At 35.1% G+C, this 13,778-nt stretch overlaps 1 protein-coding gene across 1 annotated transcript in view; it reads left to right on the top strand.

Moving 5' to 3' along the window:
• LOC118190750 (putative E3 ubiquitin-protein ligase HECTD2) overlaps nt 1-13,778 on the top strand; it is an 87,758-nt gene that overhangs the window by 62,749 nt on the left and 11,231 nt on the right. The window contains exons 10-15 of the mRNA XM_085810090.1: nt 1,665-1,788; nt 2,215-2,311; nt 7,308-7,415; nt 9,237-9,369; nt 11,508-11,596; nt 13,611-13,772. Coding sequence (XP_085666216.1) covers nt 1,665-1,788; nt 2,215-2,311; nt 7,308-7,415; nt 9,237-9,369; nt 11,508-11,596; nt 13,611-13,772 — 713 coding nt within the window. The remainder of the gene's footprint in view (nt 1-1,664; nt 1,789-2,214; nt 2,312-7,307; nt 7,416-9,236; nt 9,370-11,507; nt 11,597-13,610; nt 13,773-13,778) is intronic.

Raw genomic sequence — 13,778 nt, 5'->3', positions numbered from 1 at the left:
GTCATCCATAAAGACTGGACCAAATATACCAAAGTAAACACAGACGCGAGCTAGGAACATTTTGGCGCAGTACCTCTGTGATAGCATTGGACCTCCTTCAAAGATGTGAAAAGAAGTTCTGACACTGTGTGTGATACCCACCCACACAATTACTTAGGGTTAGCCATCAGCTTCTTGGACATACTAATGATAATAAGGAGTTCCTCTTTCCACACTAGCCAATGTCTACAATCACTGCTGATGGGAAAGTTGAATTCGTCAGAGTAATGGCTCTGAACCACTGTTGCTGACTCCAACGAATATGCATCTTACAACAACATAATCTTTCTGACGATGGTGCGCTCATAACGAATACATGTAACAGACTTCCTCTCATATAAGACAACATTACTGAACTGCCCAGAATTAGTTTCCAAAGAAACGCCAGCGCCGGTAGCATTGGCAAGGTCTGCCACTACGGTCAAGAGTAGCATTTCCGTTCTTTTTCGTCACTAGAGCGACATAACATATCTTTGTAGAGTCACTGGGTTTTTCTTATTGCAGGGGGTGCATGAAAAATGAGCAATGCCCTCGCCAGGACCTGGACGTCTCGAATACGCGCTGAGTGTGCTACGGTTACACCACGAAGGCGTAGCATTGGTAAGGTCTGCCACTACGGTCAGGAGTAGCATTTGCGTTCTTTTTCGTCACTAGAGCGACATAACATATCTTTGTAGAGTCACTGGGTTTTTCTTATTGCAGGGGGTGCTTGAAAAATGAGCAATGCCCTCGCCAGGACCTGGACCTTTCGAATACGCGTTGAGTGTGCTACGGTTACACCACGAAGGCGTGGTGGAAGGAGGGAGGAAATACCTTATATCCTCTCTTCCATGTCCTCGTATGGCCTCCGGCATAGTTTCGCACAACACTCATATTTTAGGCAGCCTTGTTCGTTTTAATAAACAGAATTAGTAATGTAATCAGAAGCAGGCAACATGATTATTTATCTCAAACGTTACTGCTTTCATTTACGGATAAGGATATAACATGAGTGCACTGCCTTTTAAGATAAGACGTCTTGCCCTACAAGGCTTATTTTTTCTGCGATTGTTCACCTGTAAGTAACACAAATTTACAAAAATCATTTGTTCCTTAGCAACTGTCGAGTAGTGTAGAATATTTGTATCCTGGTCTGAGAAAGGATACGTTATTGCTTCAAGAAATTCTTTACCTTAGAGGTTAAATAAGGAGCAATTTCATCTGATTGCGAAGAATACAAATCCATACATGTCCATCAAGATCTCATACTGAGACGAAGTCTCATTTACTGAGATCATTCAGATCAAGTCTGTGGGTTTGTTGACATTTAATTGATCAAAGTTTTATAGCTGCTCTGCAAAATGGAAAATAATACTTAAATATATTTATTTAGTTCATATACCTATTTGCTACTGATTTACTTTATTATTAGTTATTTAATTTTAATTGTTAATTAATTAATTTATTTTGCTTACATTTCTAACAGCGTTCTATAAGATTTCCATACATTTAATTTCAGAAATTAAACTCTGACCTTTATGTACCTTAATTTTTCCTTTACTAATTGGAGCACTTTTTGTATCCAAACTTCAGAACATTTAAGTATTATCTTAAAAATGTATTTATAGAGTGAAATTTTATTTCAGATACAGCGAATAGTCGAAACAATCCGAATATCATTCCTTACACTGAATTCTATAACAGTGCTCTGGACCACGTTAATCTGATGGCTGAATATTATCGATGGCAAAACCCGAATAAGCACCACAAGTAAAATTTCCTTTCTTTCATTAATCTAGTTAGATCTCCGTCATTCAAATCTGAAATACGAACTTTGTAGCAGTACAAAGTTAGCATTAAAACCTATAGTATAAATAGCCTTAGCATCCAGTAATAAATTCTACACTGTTTTTGTTTCTCAGCAACTACTCCAGATCAAGCCTTTATTTCTTCTAAAATTAGCGATAAAAATCCTATATAAAAACAAATGCTTATAATTATTTTAACAGCACGGTAATTGATTGAATTCATAAAGATTATTTTGAACATACAAGCAAATGATGCTCATTTTGAACTCTGTATTATGAGGTAATTTGCAGCTATTCAAAATAAAATAGTAGAAAAAATTACAAACAGAATTAATTTTGTTTACTAATAATAAGTATGCTTATGTTTCACGAGTACTGTCTGTTACAGATTTTCCTATTGTCAGTATCCATTCATTTTAAGCATAGTGGCCAAAAAGATGATATTACAAAGGGACTCAGAACAGCAAATGATTCTCAATGCAAGAGTAAGTTTTCCTTTTGAGATTATATCCAGTCACTCTTAATACAAAGAAATCAGTAGTATTATTCACGGGACATTGTAAAAGTAAAGGGATAGTTTAAGAATTTCCAATTACAGTTTTTGTTAACAAGTAACTGGTTAAAAATTCTTTAATTCCTTTAAAAAAATAAAATATAAGTTATAAGCTTATAAAACTAATGTTTTATATGAAACTGCGTAAATCTTCCCTGTATTTTGCTTCAGACCCGTCCACTCTTTCGAAAAGCATTACAGCAATGATGACTAATATTTCGATAATTCAGTTTTGGTGTCAGTGTAAGATAAAATATGCAGTTGCTACACATAAAATGCAGGAAAACTTTGGATAAAAGAGGTGAAAATATGTGTCTCTAGACCAACGTTAAAAATACACATTGGTCAAAATTTACCACTAATACGATTTATGATGCACAAACAGGATAATAAAAATTAATGCTACAAAAGAAAACTTACCTGTGATTCTTGTAATGAATATACTTCTCAAATACAGATGTAATATGAAAGGGTAATTTTCCATGTTTGTGCGGACATTCATAGATGTTCAATGTGAGCGCTCCTTTACAACATGCCAGATTCTACACGATAGTCTAGTTGTTTCCACACTCGTGCCAACGTTACATGATCAAATGAGTCGACCATATCACCTAGTCGCTGCTTAAATTGCTGTATGTCTTGTGGAAGAGCGGGTACGGATACCTCCACATATCCCTAAAGGAAAAAGGCGGAAGACGTTAGGTCGGATGATCTGGGGGGCCAAAATATTAGAGGCAACATCCGAACCAGCACTATCAATTCAGCATTCCAGAAGATACTTTTGAGGTAATCGAGTACGTTTCTACGCCAGTGCGATGGGGCATTATCTTACTGCAACATGATGTCAGGCATCATTTCCTCCAAATGGGGTAACGACCATTTGGATAGATGCCGAGGTAGGTGAATCTTTTAACAGTAACTCCTCAAAAAAGAAAGGCCGAAATACACTGTTTTTGATTATGGCGAAGAAACCTTTTATCTTCGGAGAATCATGTTATATTCCAGGATGGCATCCGGAATTTCTGTGCTCACTAATCTCAAATTATGCTTATTCAGTTTGCTACATAGTAGCTGATGCTACCTTCGATCCACAGGACTTTCAGTCCAAAGTTGAGCTCTGTCGAGAATAACCAGCTATAAGATTAGCCATACCATTCAGCCTCAAAAAGCCTAAAGAGGACGAAATGAAAATCTACACAGAAGGTTCAGGGCTCGAGGGGCATACTGACGAGGCCTTCGTAATACTGTACTATGATGTGCTGATTCATGAAGAAAGGTATAGGTTGGGAGACCTTAACATTGTCTTCCAAGCAGAGCTCTTCACCACAAAGAAGGCTCTCGAGTGGTGCGTGTAGTTCTGGAAAAGAAAAAGAACTTCCATACACACAGACAGTTTGTCGTCGCTCTATGCTTTTTCAAACCCTAATCACCTCCATTTCCTGGTAAATGAAATTAAAAATACTATATATCGGCAGGCTTTAGTATGTCAGAAGATTAAACTAAAATGATCAAGACACACGTAGGCTATTACGGAAACGAGATGGCCGATGATCGTGCGAAACGCGCCACCTTAAACAACGAGATTTATGAAAATCTTCCCATCCCTCTCACGAAATTCACACGAAACTTGAGAGATATATTTATTTCTTCGTGAATGGAAAACTCGATGGCAGTAATCTGATACTGGACGATTAACGTTCCAGATAACTAACAAGCTAATCATGAGAGCTCTCTGTGGCAACCATTATCTCAACCAACTTATAACTGGTCATGGTCGATTTCCGTACTACCTCGAGAGAGTTGGAATGGATTCTTCAAAATGTTGTGGGTTCGGCTGAGGGGATGGAAATGCACTTCATTATTTTACTGAGTGTGAATTCACACAAAATACCCAATGAAATTTACATTTCGATCGGGAAAATCTGAATACTTTAATGACGGACATTAACCTCCCATACCTTGAGAAACTTGCAAGAGAGGTGGGAAGCTTGTCCATCAGATTCTTAATGGCAATCTAAAAAGGAGTTATTCTCCTCGCATGAGATGTTTTCAAGAGCGCATTAGGAATAGCGTTGAATCCGGAGGGATTAACATACGTCCGTGACCAAGGTTGTGCTTGTTGAATACAAATATCCATTTCTAGACGTCATCATCAAACCCTAATATGCACGTAATTGTGCAGGTAGAAAGAGGTGGAATTGTAGGTGGAACGCTCCAGACCCTTGTCCCTTTGTTGTTATGTAGCAACATAAATTAAACTTGGCTTTGTCAGTCAACACGAGTCTATCCGCGGAATCATCTACTTCCAGCCATTCCTGCAAATCCACATAGAACTTTCTCAGTTTACGTTTTTCTGTAACTTTTAGTGCCTGTGTCATGTGATGCTTGCAAAGTTTGAACCTCAGATGCTTGCGATACGTTGTCTGCTGGTACAATTATTGACTTGTTGGGACTTTTTTGGTAAGTCACGGAAATGTTTTACACAATTTACTTGCCGAGACATTGCCATTTCGCGCTTTTTTCCTTTCCCAAGCAATTGTTCTCCTGAAACTGTCTCAACCATTTTGTGATGTTTTGACGGTGAGGCGTTTCTTTAATCAATTTGATTCCGAAACGTATATTCCAGATATTTCTCTACAATTCCACTTTTGAAGTCCCCAGTGCTTAATAAGTTTTTCGTTTTGCTGATAGGGTTATTCTGATTATTAGTACTGTTAGTACCTCTAAGGCTGAAATTCAGAGCATTTCGAAAATGGTGAGCTTTTCAATGTTGTCAAATGAAAACTGGAAAGTTGCATTTTCTTGTTACATCTAGATTGGTGAAATAAATTCATTACAACAGACACGTGTATGCTTTCATTTCGTAACATTTATTTGGAATTAACGCGTATGTACATAAATCTCTATTGTTGTTATTGTGACTTATCTCACTTGTCTGACAGTAACATCAGAACAAGCCCACGAAATTCATCATGACAAGGATTTCAAGATTGCCCTTGTGGTTGGCGAGAGCCCTGAGCACCACGCATGTGATAGTACGTCTTTGTTCATTTCCACCCCCCTCACCATTTTGATGGAGGGCATCCCGGGGGTGCGGGTTCGAGGTTCTCCCACCCTTCTTCTTCTACCACGAAGCTCTCGAGAAAACATTCGGCTCTCCGCATGTTTAGAGTGCTCCCGTGACACTACACATTTACAAATATCCATGCATTCTCTGGGACGCATGGGGTTCCTAGGATCCACCCGGACGGCAGTCAGCGTCGTTATAGTTACTGTAATTAAAATTTAAACAATTATTTCATTCCATTTAAAGTTCTTTTATATATTTTTATTTATAACACTGCGCAGAAATATGAGTTAAATCAAAAACTATTTGAAGAGATCATTATTTGCATAGCAGTTTCAGTCTTTCGATTTCAAAACTCTCTATATATTACGAAAAGTTTTGAAATGTCCTTCAGTAGTCTCGGATGCTGTCGCTGTCTTCTCACAATGCTTAATATACCTAATGCGTCAACTTTAAATACTATCACCTTTTCAATGAGATTCTTAACATCAAAAATCTCATCAGCATTCATTGTCTATGTAACAGTTTACAAAATAATGCCTTCGGAACTACATGGCAGAAACATCGGTAACTTCATCTGCATTTTCTAATTCACCCGGAATAACAGTTTCGAGTTTCCACACACAGTGAACCAATTGAGAATGAAGGATATTGTCGCTTCCGTCCTCTTCTGAAGAATGAATTAATGAATACAAGAATTGGTCTTTATACATTCAGTACATGTAACATACATATTCTAAAGGCAGGTTTAACGCTCAGTACGGCTTGTAAAATTAAGAATTAACGCTTTATCGCCTTTTCACCCATGGCCGCTGTTCTGTGGCATTCAAGGTGAAAGGCTTGAATAACAAGTAACAATTGAATAAAAACGCTTTCTCTAGCAAGAACTTTTACCGTGAAAATACCAAAATTGTTTAAACGGCATTGTCTTGGTGTCGTAAACTATAGAGGCCTAATATACAAGACTGTTATTTCAGATCTAATACTATATGCAATAAGCATAAACACTGAAATGGTCGGGATTTAAATGAGGCTTTATAAACAGGGGCGCGTCACATATCTGGATGAGCTTATAATGAGGTTTGATTTTATAATGCTGCTATTATGACCGGAATTTTTAAGATAATTTTTAAAAAATCTGTAAGATGCACAATAATAAACATTTAATAACAGGACTCAAGAATTTATTTTTTGTGACTGATGTAATTTATTCAATGTTAAATCCTTCTGTTACTTTTTTGTAACATGACAAATTTTTGCCTACCAACGGCCGAACGGTGTCGCTGAACAGTGGATGAACGTGCTTAACAGTAAGTTTCCCTTACAAAATCCTCCACGAAAGCATCCTGCCCCTTCGATAGATAGCCCTACAGTGATTTTCTATAATCTAACAACTCATACCAATTAGAATTTTTTATTGGAGGAGAAGGGACGAATGAAACTTAACGTCTGGTGATAATGCAAACCTACAGTTGTAAATTCATATCTTTAAATTAAAACAGAACTGCAGGCCACGGGGAATTTCCTCGAATTTGCCCACACATAAAAGGAATGTCAACCGGTGTACGCCAAAAATTGCGTACAAAAAAAATTCTAAGGAATACAGCTTTCTAATGTTTTGTATATGATTATAGCCTAACCTAATTTAACAACCAGACCGCATTATTTTTTATCGGCAGCTTCATTAATTCGTCATATTTTTGTCATAGCAATATATAACTGTGGCTTCGGATGTTATTTTACATTTTAAAACACTTCTTCTATTAAGTTTATCTAGAAGATTAAATATCACTTTTTGACAATATTATAGGTATTAGGAATGACTTAAATAATACAGTTTAGCATGTCTTCTTTTTTACAGAGGAGTCTGATGAGCAGAGCATTACACCAACAGGCTCCGGATATTGATGTATTCTTCTTGAACCTCAATGTTAGACGATCTCATCTTGTATCAGATTCCTTAAATGAGGTATTTGTAAAAAAATATCTGCCATTTTTTAATGAGTGTTTTGAGCTGTTAACTCCAATTAATAAGAATAGATGAAAGTACTATTTCTTACAATAAGCAATTAACTTTAATTTTAAAACAATATATATTTTACCCCTAAATTTCGCAAGCATTTGAAGACAAGAACCTGGTAAAATCTTGAAATATACTCGTATGAATGTGAGGCACATACGAAAAGCGTATATGTATAAAGAATAGTAATTCTCAACCTTTAATTGCTCAAATGCCCCTCTTTGCATCAAATGTAGGTAAGTCAATTTATACCCTGAAGTTTTATTATTACTATTCTTTTTAAATAATGCATTCCAAATAACAGGTAAAGGTAAAAATCGCAGCATAAATGTATGCATTTATAAACTTTAGATTTATTATATCTAATAAGCATTCATTATTTTTTATAAATATGTAAATTATCATTATATTTATAAACTAAAAATAAGAAAATGTTGCTATTGATTTTGCTGTGCTCACATAATGTCTAATTTTAACATTTCCCAGCTCCAGGTCACATGATTTCGAAAGGCTCTTAGCTTTTTTTGCCCTGAACTTAAAAGTCTACTACAATAGACGCTGTTTGATGTTTGATGACAAATGAGTCTACTACAATAGAATATGTCTAAAAATCACAAATGTGATGTCCAAAAATGGATCAACGTGCAAACGTGATACTATATGTTGGACAGATAAAACGAACATTAATTTTGAATTAATCCATGATATTTGAATTGGTGCTCATTACAAATATCTGCCTGTCTTGACCGCAGCTCGCAGTATCTTAAAGAAAATCTCGACTTAATAAAATAATGCCAAAATAATAAATTTAGCTCAGTAAAAGATAATAATTTGGGTATTCAAAAATATTTAAATTAATGAAAAAAAAAGAATGCATTAATAAAGCATCCATGAATATTTATTTTAAGAAAATAGTTTAAGATAACTGTCAGACAGAACTCATTAGCTCGGATCTTAACCCCACAGAAAATGTGTGGAATATGGTGGAAAGACGCATCCAACAACACTCGCTTCTTCTATCTAATTTATAAGATTTAAAAAGTTGCATAGCCAATGCATGGTATTCTCTGGACGTAAATGCACTCCAGAAGCATGCAGACTCCATGCCCAAACGAATCAGAGCAATTATCCGTGCAAAAAGGTGGTCCAATGAAATATTGATCTTGGGTTTCTAATTCATTGGGCAGGCTAAAGTGAGAAAAACGACTGAAGAACGATCATTCAGGCCAAATTCAAAATATATCATCAGCGAATTCATGCAATACGATACTAATTAGCTTATTAATTTAATTAAAATTAAAGCTTTTAATTTTAATGCTGATTAATATATGCATTTTATAATTTTCGGCATTTTATATTGATCGCAGTGTTGCATTAGCTACCAGCAACTATTTCAGCGTATGCTTTTATAACGAAATCTATCCTCTCCTTTTCATCAAAAACGTTATTCATTTATGTTTTAGTAGTTAGTATTTTTTTACATGTTTGTTTATTTATTTTTAAGATGTCAAATGGTTAAGGGAAACATTTCTTTTAACATCCCAGGAAACGAACGTATGATAAAGGTAGCTGTTCTTTTCTCTACCTTCCGTATCGAACAATTTTTATTCACTCTATTCTGTGTTTCTAAAATATATCCATTTTCAAACTAGAAAATTTACGCAGGTGTTCCTGAAACTTCAGATTTGTTGCACGAAATAAATGCCCATAATTAACAAACCACTGACAGTATTAGTATTATTTACCTACAAGTCTGTTTCTCTTCAACAGATCGCAAGAAAGCAGTCAGATTTAAAGAAAAAACTGAAAGTGACATTCGTAGGTGAGCCGGGTCTTGATATGGGAGGCTTAACAAAAGAATGGTTCCTACTTCTGATCAAACAAATTTTTGATCCAGATTACGGTAAGTGCAAAATTATGTAACTTCTTATTTACAATGAGACAGATGCACATAAATCTATCATCATGCCTTAAGAAAAAATATGATCCTATGCGTTTAAAAACCATTCGATACTAATTTATAAATATCATAAAAGTGAAACAACAACCTGTGTTAGGCGTAGATTTTTAGCATAGAAACTCTATCGAATTCGACTGAGAACAAAGTCCCTCTTCATCAGGAGCAAAGAAATTTGACAATAATATCATTCCCAATTGTATACAATTGAAATGTAGTCTTAATGCCTATGTTCATGTTTCGAAAATTATAGATAAATTCAAATTGTCATTTCTTCATCACATTGTAAGAAACACGCACAAACGTTTATCTAAAATTGAATATGATAATAATATTACCTTCATTTAAAAGTTGCTATTTCTATTTTAAATTTTCCTCGCTTGACCATAAATCTTGGTCTAGAGCTAGAATCGCTTGCGTACGCCATAAAAATTTACTAGATTCTAAATTCAAAAACCTAACATCTCATTCGGCTAACCCTGCATTCTGGTTATCTTCCCATAGTTAACATGGCCCACCAGCGGCCGAGCGGTAACGTCGCTGAACACTGGTAGTTCGGTCCCAGGTTCGAATCCCGCGAATGGGCTGGCTGCATGGGTGTTTTCGTGGTTTTCCCCATGTGTAACGTGTATACGAGCCAGTTTTTCCTTAACCCTTTCCGGCACGCTACCTTTTAAAGTTGGAGTTTTGATAATAAAGAAAAAAAAAAAAAAAGGTAGGCAGTCTAATTAGGCCTAGAGGAGTACACAAGTAAAATTTTGTGAAGATAGCACTTATCTTTTAATTCTGTGGGTGTGCCCAACGTGGGCACACTGATTGAATAGAGCTTCGAAAAGAGTGCTGAAACAAGCATTGTTGTCAATGAACTGACCAATGAGATGCGGAGAAACAAAGAATACAGACTCTCTGTTGTCCTAGATTATCGGTGAGCCCGGTCTGGGCACACATAGGATTCGCCGTTTGATTTTAGACCAGATTTCAAGGTAAAAATTTAAAATTAATATACAATAAGGAGATTAGCATACAGCCAAAAAAATAACATAGAATTTTTTTTTAAACGATTCCTTTTATACCCTAAAAAAATCTGGAAGATTTCTTTGAAAAATGAGGGTCTTAAAAAACTAAACATGACTAAAATATATGGACTGGTTTGTGTTGAGCTGCCATCTACTGTAAATAAAGAAGGTTCAGAGTAACCTATAAATCCTTTTTCGTTCAATTTTTCTGTGCGTACAGAAGGAAATTTTTAGGTGTGTTCAGACCGGACACACTGTGCTGCAAAGGGTTAGAAAGTCTTCCACGAAGGCATCCCTCCTTTAAGGGCAGATAGCCCTCGATTGCTTCGCCGTAATCTAATAAACCAAACCAAACTATAGTTAATGCTAATCCTATTGTGAATATCTCGAATGTTAATCTTTCAGAGGACCGGGTGAAAGTATTAAAATATAACTTCAGTTTTTCGAAGACATCTAAACCTTCAGCTCTTCAAATAATCGCCCCTATCGATAAAAGCATTTAAATTCTTCAAAATCTCAGGTACCCAGAAAGATACAATTCGCTACTTAATTACTCATAACGTAAATTCTAATAACAAATCATTTATTCCAAATCTTAACCAAAAAGGAAAGGAAGGCTTTACGTGAAATTCATTCTAATCCTAACATTGTAATTTCTAAAGCTGATAAGGGTGGATAGATCGTTGTTATGGACAAATACACACATATTGATGTAATCACGAAACTGATACATGAAGGCGCATATTGCTCAATCCCTAAAAATCCTTCAACTTCCGACCTCACGAAAGTTAAAACAGCTGTTAAATTGCCTCATATACTGTTCAATCAGGATTAAGGGTAGATTTCTTTGCTCCTGATGAATAGTGACTTTGGTCGCCCTCGAAATCGGTAGAGTTTTTATGCTAAAAATCCATGTCTAACGCAGGTTGTGTTTTCACTTTTATGATTTATTTGAGGTATGTTTCCTCTTCTGTCTTTATAAATATCATGTTTACTTATATTTATGGAAAAGCATTTGCTTATGCAATTTGAAACTAAGTCTTTTTTTTTTTTTTTTTTTTTTAATAGGTATGTTTGTTTACCATAACAAATCCAGATGTTACTGGTTCAGCACATCTCAGTCTGGAAATCTCAGGGAATATAACCTTATTGGAGTAGTATCCTTTTATTTGCGGTCTACAAGACACTATAGATCAGAAATAATTTATGAACTGGCATTTAAATACAGATACTGTTCAATTAAATAAAAATTCAGAATTGTCAGAAATATCTTTTAGGCCATTTCAAGCATTTTCTGTGTTTTATTTCTTACAACAGCTTGACACTTGATGGCTTTTCGATTCTGAAATAGTTTGCAGCCGAGAGAAATTACTGGGAGTTATCTTCATCTCAGATTGTTCAGCGGTCTATCGTTTTCTTTGCTTATTACAAACAATGCGCCATATATCAAAGTGTTGTTAGCTTCTTAAATATTTTATTCTTCTCCTTTAAAGCTAACATTACACTGAAAGTATATGTATAACAGAAGTCTGTATTATAACAGAAACTTTATTTCTAAAATGCATTCACATTTGTTTATTCACATGATAAAAAAGAAAGGATTACCTGTCATGTAAAAGTTAATGTCTAAGATAATACATCCGCAGAACTCCTGTCCCACTGTCGACATTTATCCTTCACTGCCGGTCCTCTTCAACACCTTTTAAAACTTTATTTATCATTACATATTTTATCAGTTTCTGTGTAGGGTTTCCCTTATTTTGCATAACAAATTATTTTAAGTTTTGCTGCCATTCCTGAACCTTTCATTTTCCCCTCGCCTTTCTTCGCCAGGATGCAAATTTAATGTTAAGCGAAGTGAATATTTAAGCGGATGAACCTTGTAGTTTATTCAGAGCGTGTTTTCGCTATCCAGTGTACGTTACGAGTCTCTACATGCTGTTACGCGGAGTTGCTGATAAGCCTTTTTGGCCAGTTAGTAAGTATAACGCCGGGTAGGTTGTTAAGACAACCTAGTTAGCCTTAACTTAAATTGTTAGTCCAGCACTTACTCTTCTGAATTTATTGTATAACGATTATTAAGTTCCACCGCAAGTTGTCGGTGAGTTTGACGAATAATAAAACCTTCTTTTTGTGTTGGTATTCTTTACGCCTGTGCGAGAAGACGACAGGTTCTTTAGTAGGATCTAGCAAAGTTTATGTTACCAAAGATAGTACGATCCTACATCTTTCATTCTAAGGACCTTTTTCTTTTCAACTTTTTCTTACTGTTGCCATTTACCATTTTCTCAACTCTGTCCTGCCGTGACCATGAGCTTGAAAGCCATTGAGTTACATTTTTAATTTTCAGCTGTGAAAAAAAAAAAACATATAAATGTATTCTCGAACAAAGCGATCATTCTTAACGCAAAAATTTGTAGCTGAGTGTATTCGTTTTCGAACAAGTGCAATTTTTTATCACTGAATGATGTTTATGTCACGTTATAATTTAATTAGCTCCATTTATAAATTCCCTGTTTATGTTTTTAATGGTAATGAAAATAACGTAAACGAGGGCTTCAAATAATTAAAATCTTGTAACGCTGTATTTGCGACAAATTCATAATTTAAATGTCTTCGCGAGCCACATAAAATAGTTTCGGAGACACCAGTTTGAGACCGCTGTATTATATGACTGCCATAATTCTAACTTTTCACATTATGCACTCCGTTAAATTCCAACTAAACAACCTGAGTGAATGGATCGTAATGAGATTATTGATATAATTGATGAAAGTCATTTCAAAAGCTAGCGCTACTTATTTCGATTCAGAAATTTTAAATTTTAAATTTTAAATTTGAAAATTTTAAATTTTCAGAAATTTTAAATTTGAAAATTTTTAATAGTGTTACAGGTATGTTAAATTTTAAAACTGATTTACAGACGTTATTAAACATTAAATTTATTACTATGTAAATAATGCTACAGAAATTCTAAATTTTAAAACTCTTTAACTGAACTTCAAATAAAAATATATATAACATTAGAATACATTTTTTTTTTAAAGAAATTTCCACGATTTCTGTAATACTTGTTTTTACTAACTCCAGTTACGAAATTGAGTCAATTTTTTACTTAATTCTTCAAGTACTGCTTTATGGAAGTTATAAAATCCTTTACTTATTCGCAAGCTCATGGGTCTTGCTGTTTATAATTCCATAATTCTAGACCTCCACTTTCCTACAGCATGCTACAAGAAATTGCTCAGTCCCCCCGTTGTTCCTCAGAATCTGCAACATGCGAATGTAGGAGTCTGGAAGTTTGGAATTGATGACTTGGCGGAAGTTATGCCGGTACGT

The sequence above is a fragment of the Stegodyphus dumicola genome, chromosome X2 (genome assembly GCF_044657685.1).
Source record: "Stegodyphus dumicola isolate Sdum_Otavi_A_Nest chromosome X2, ASM4465768v1".
Taxonomy (NCBI): Eukaryota; Metazoa; Arthropoda; class Arachnida; order Araneae; family Eresidae; genus Stegodyphus; species Stegodyphus dumicola.
Note: the sequence above shows the minus strand (reverse complement) of the source record. Positions and strands in the feature narration are given on the sequence as shown.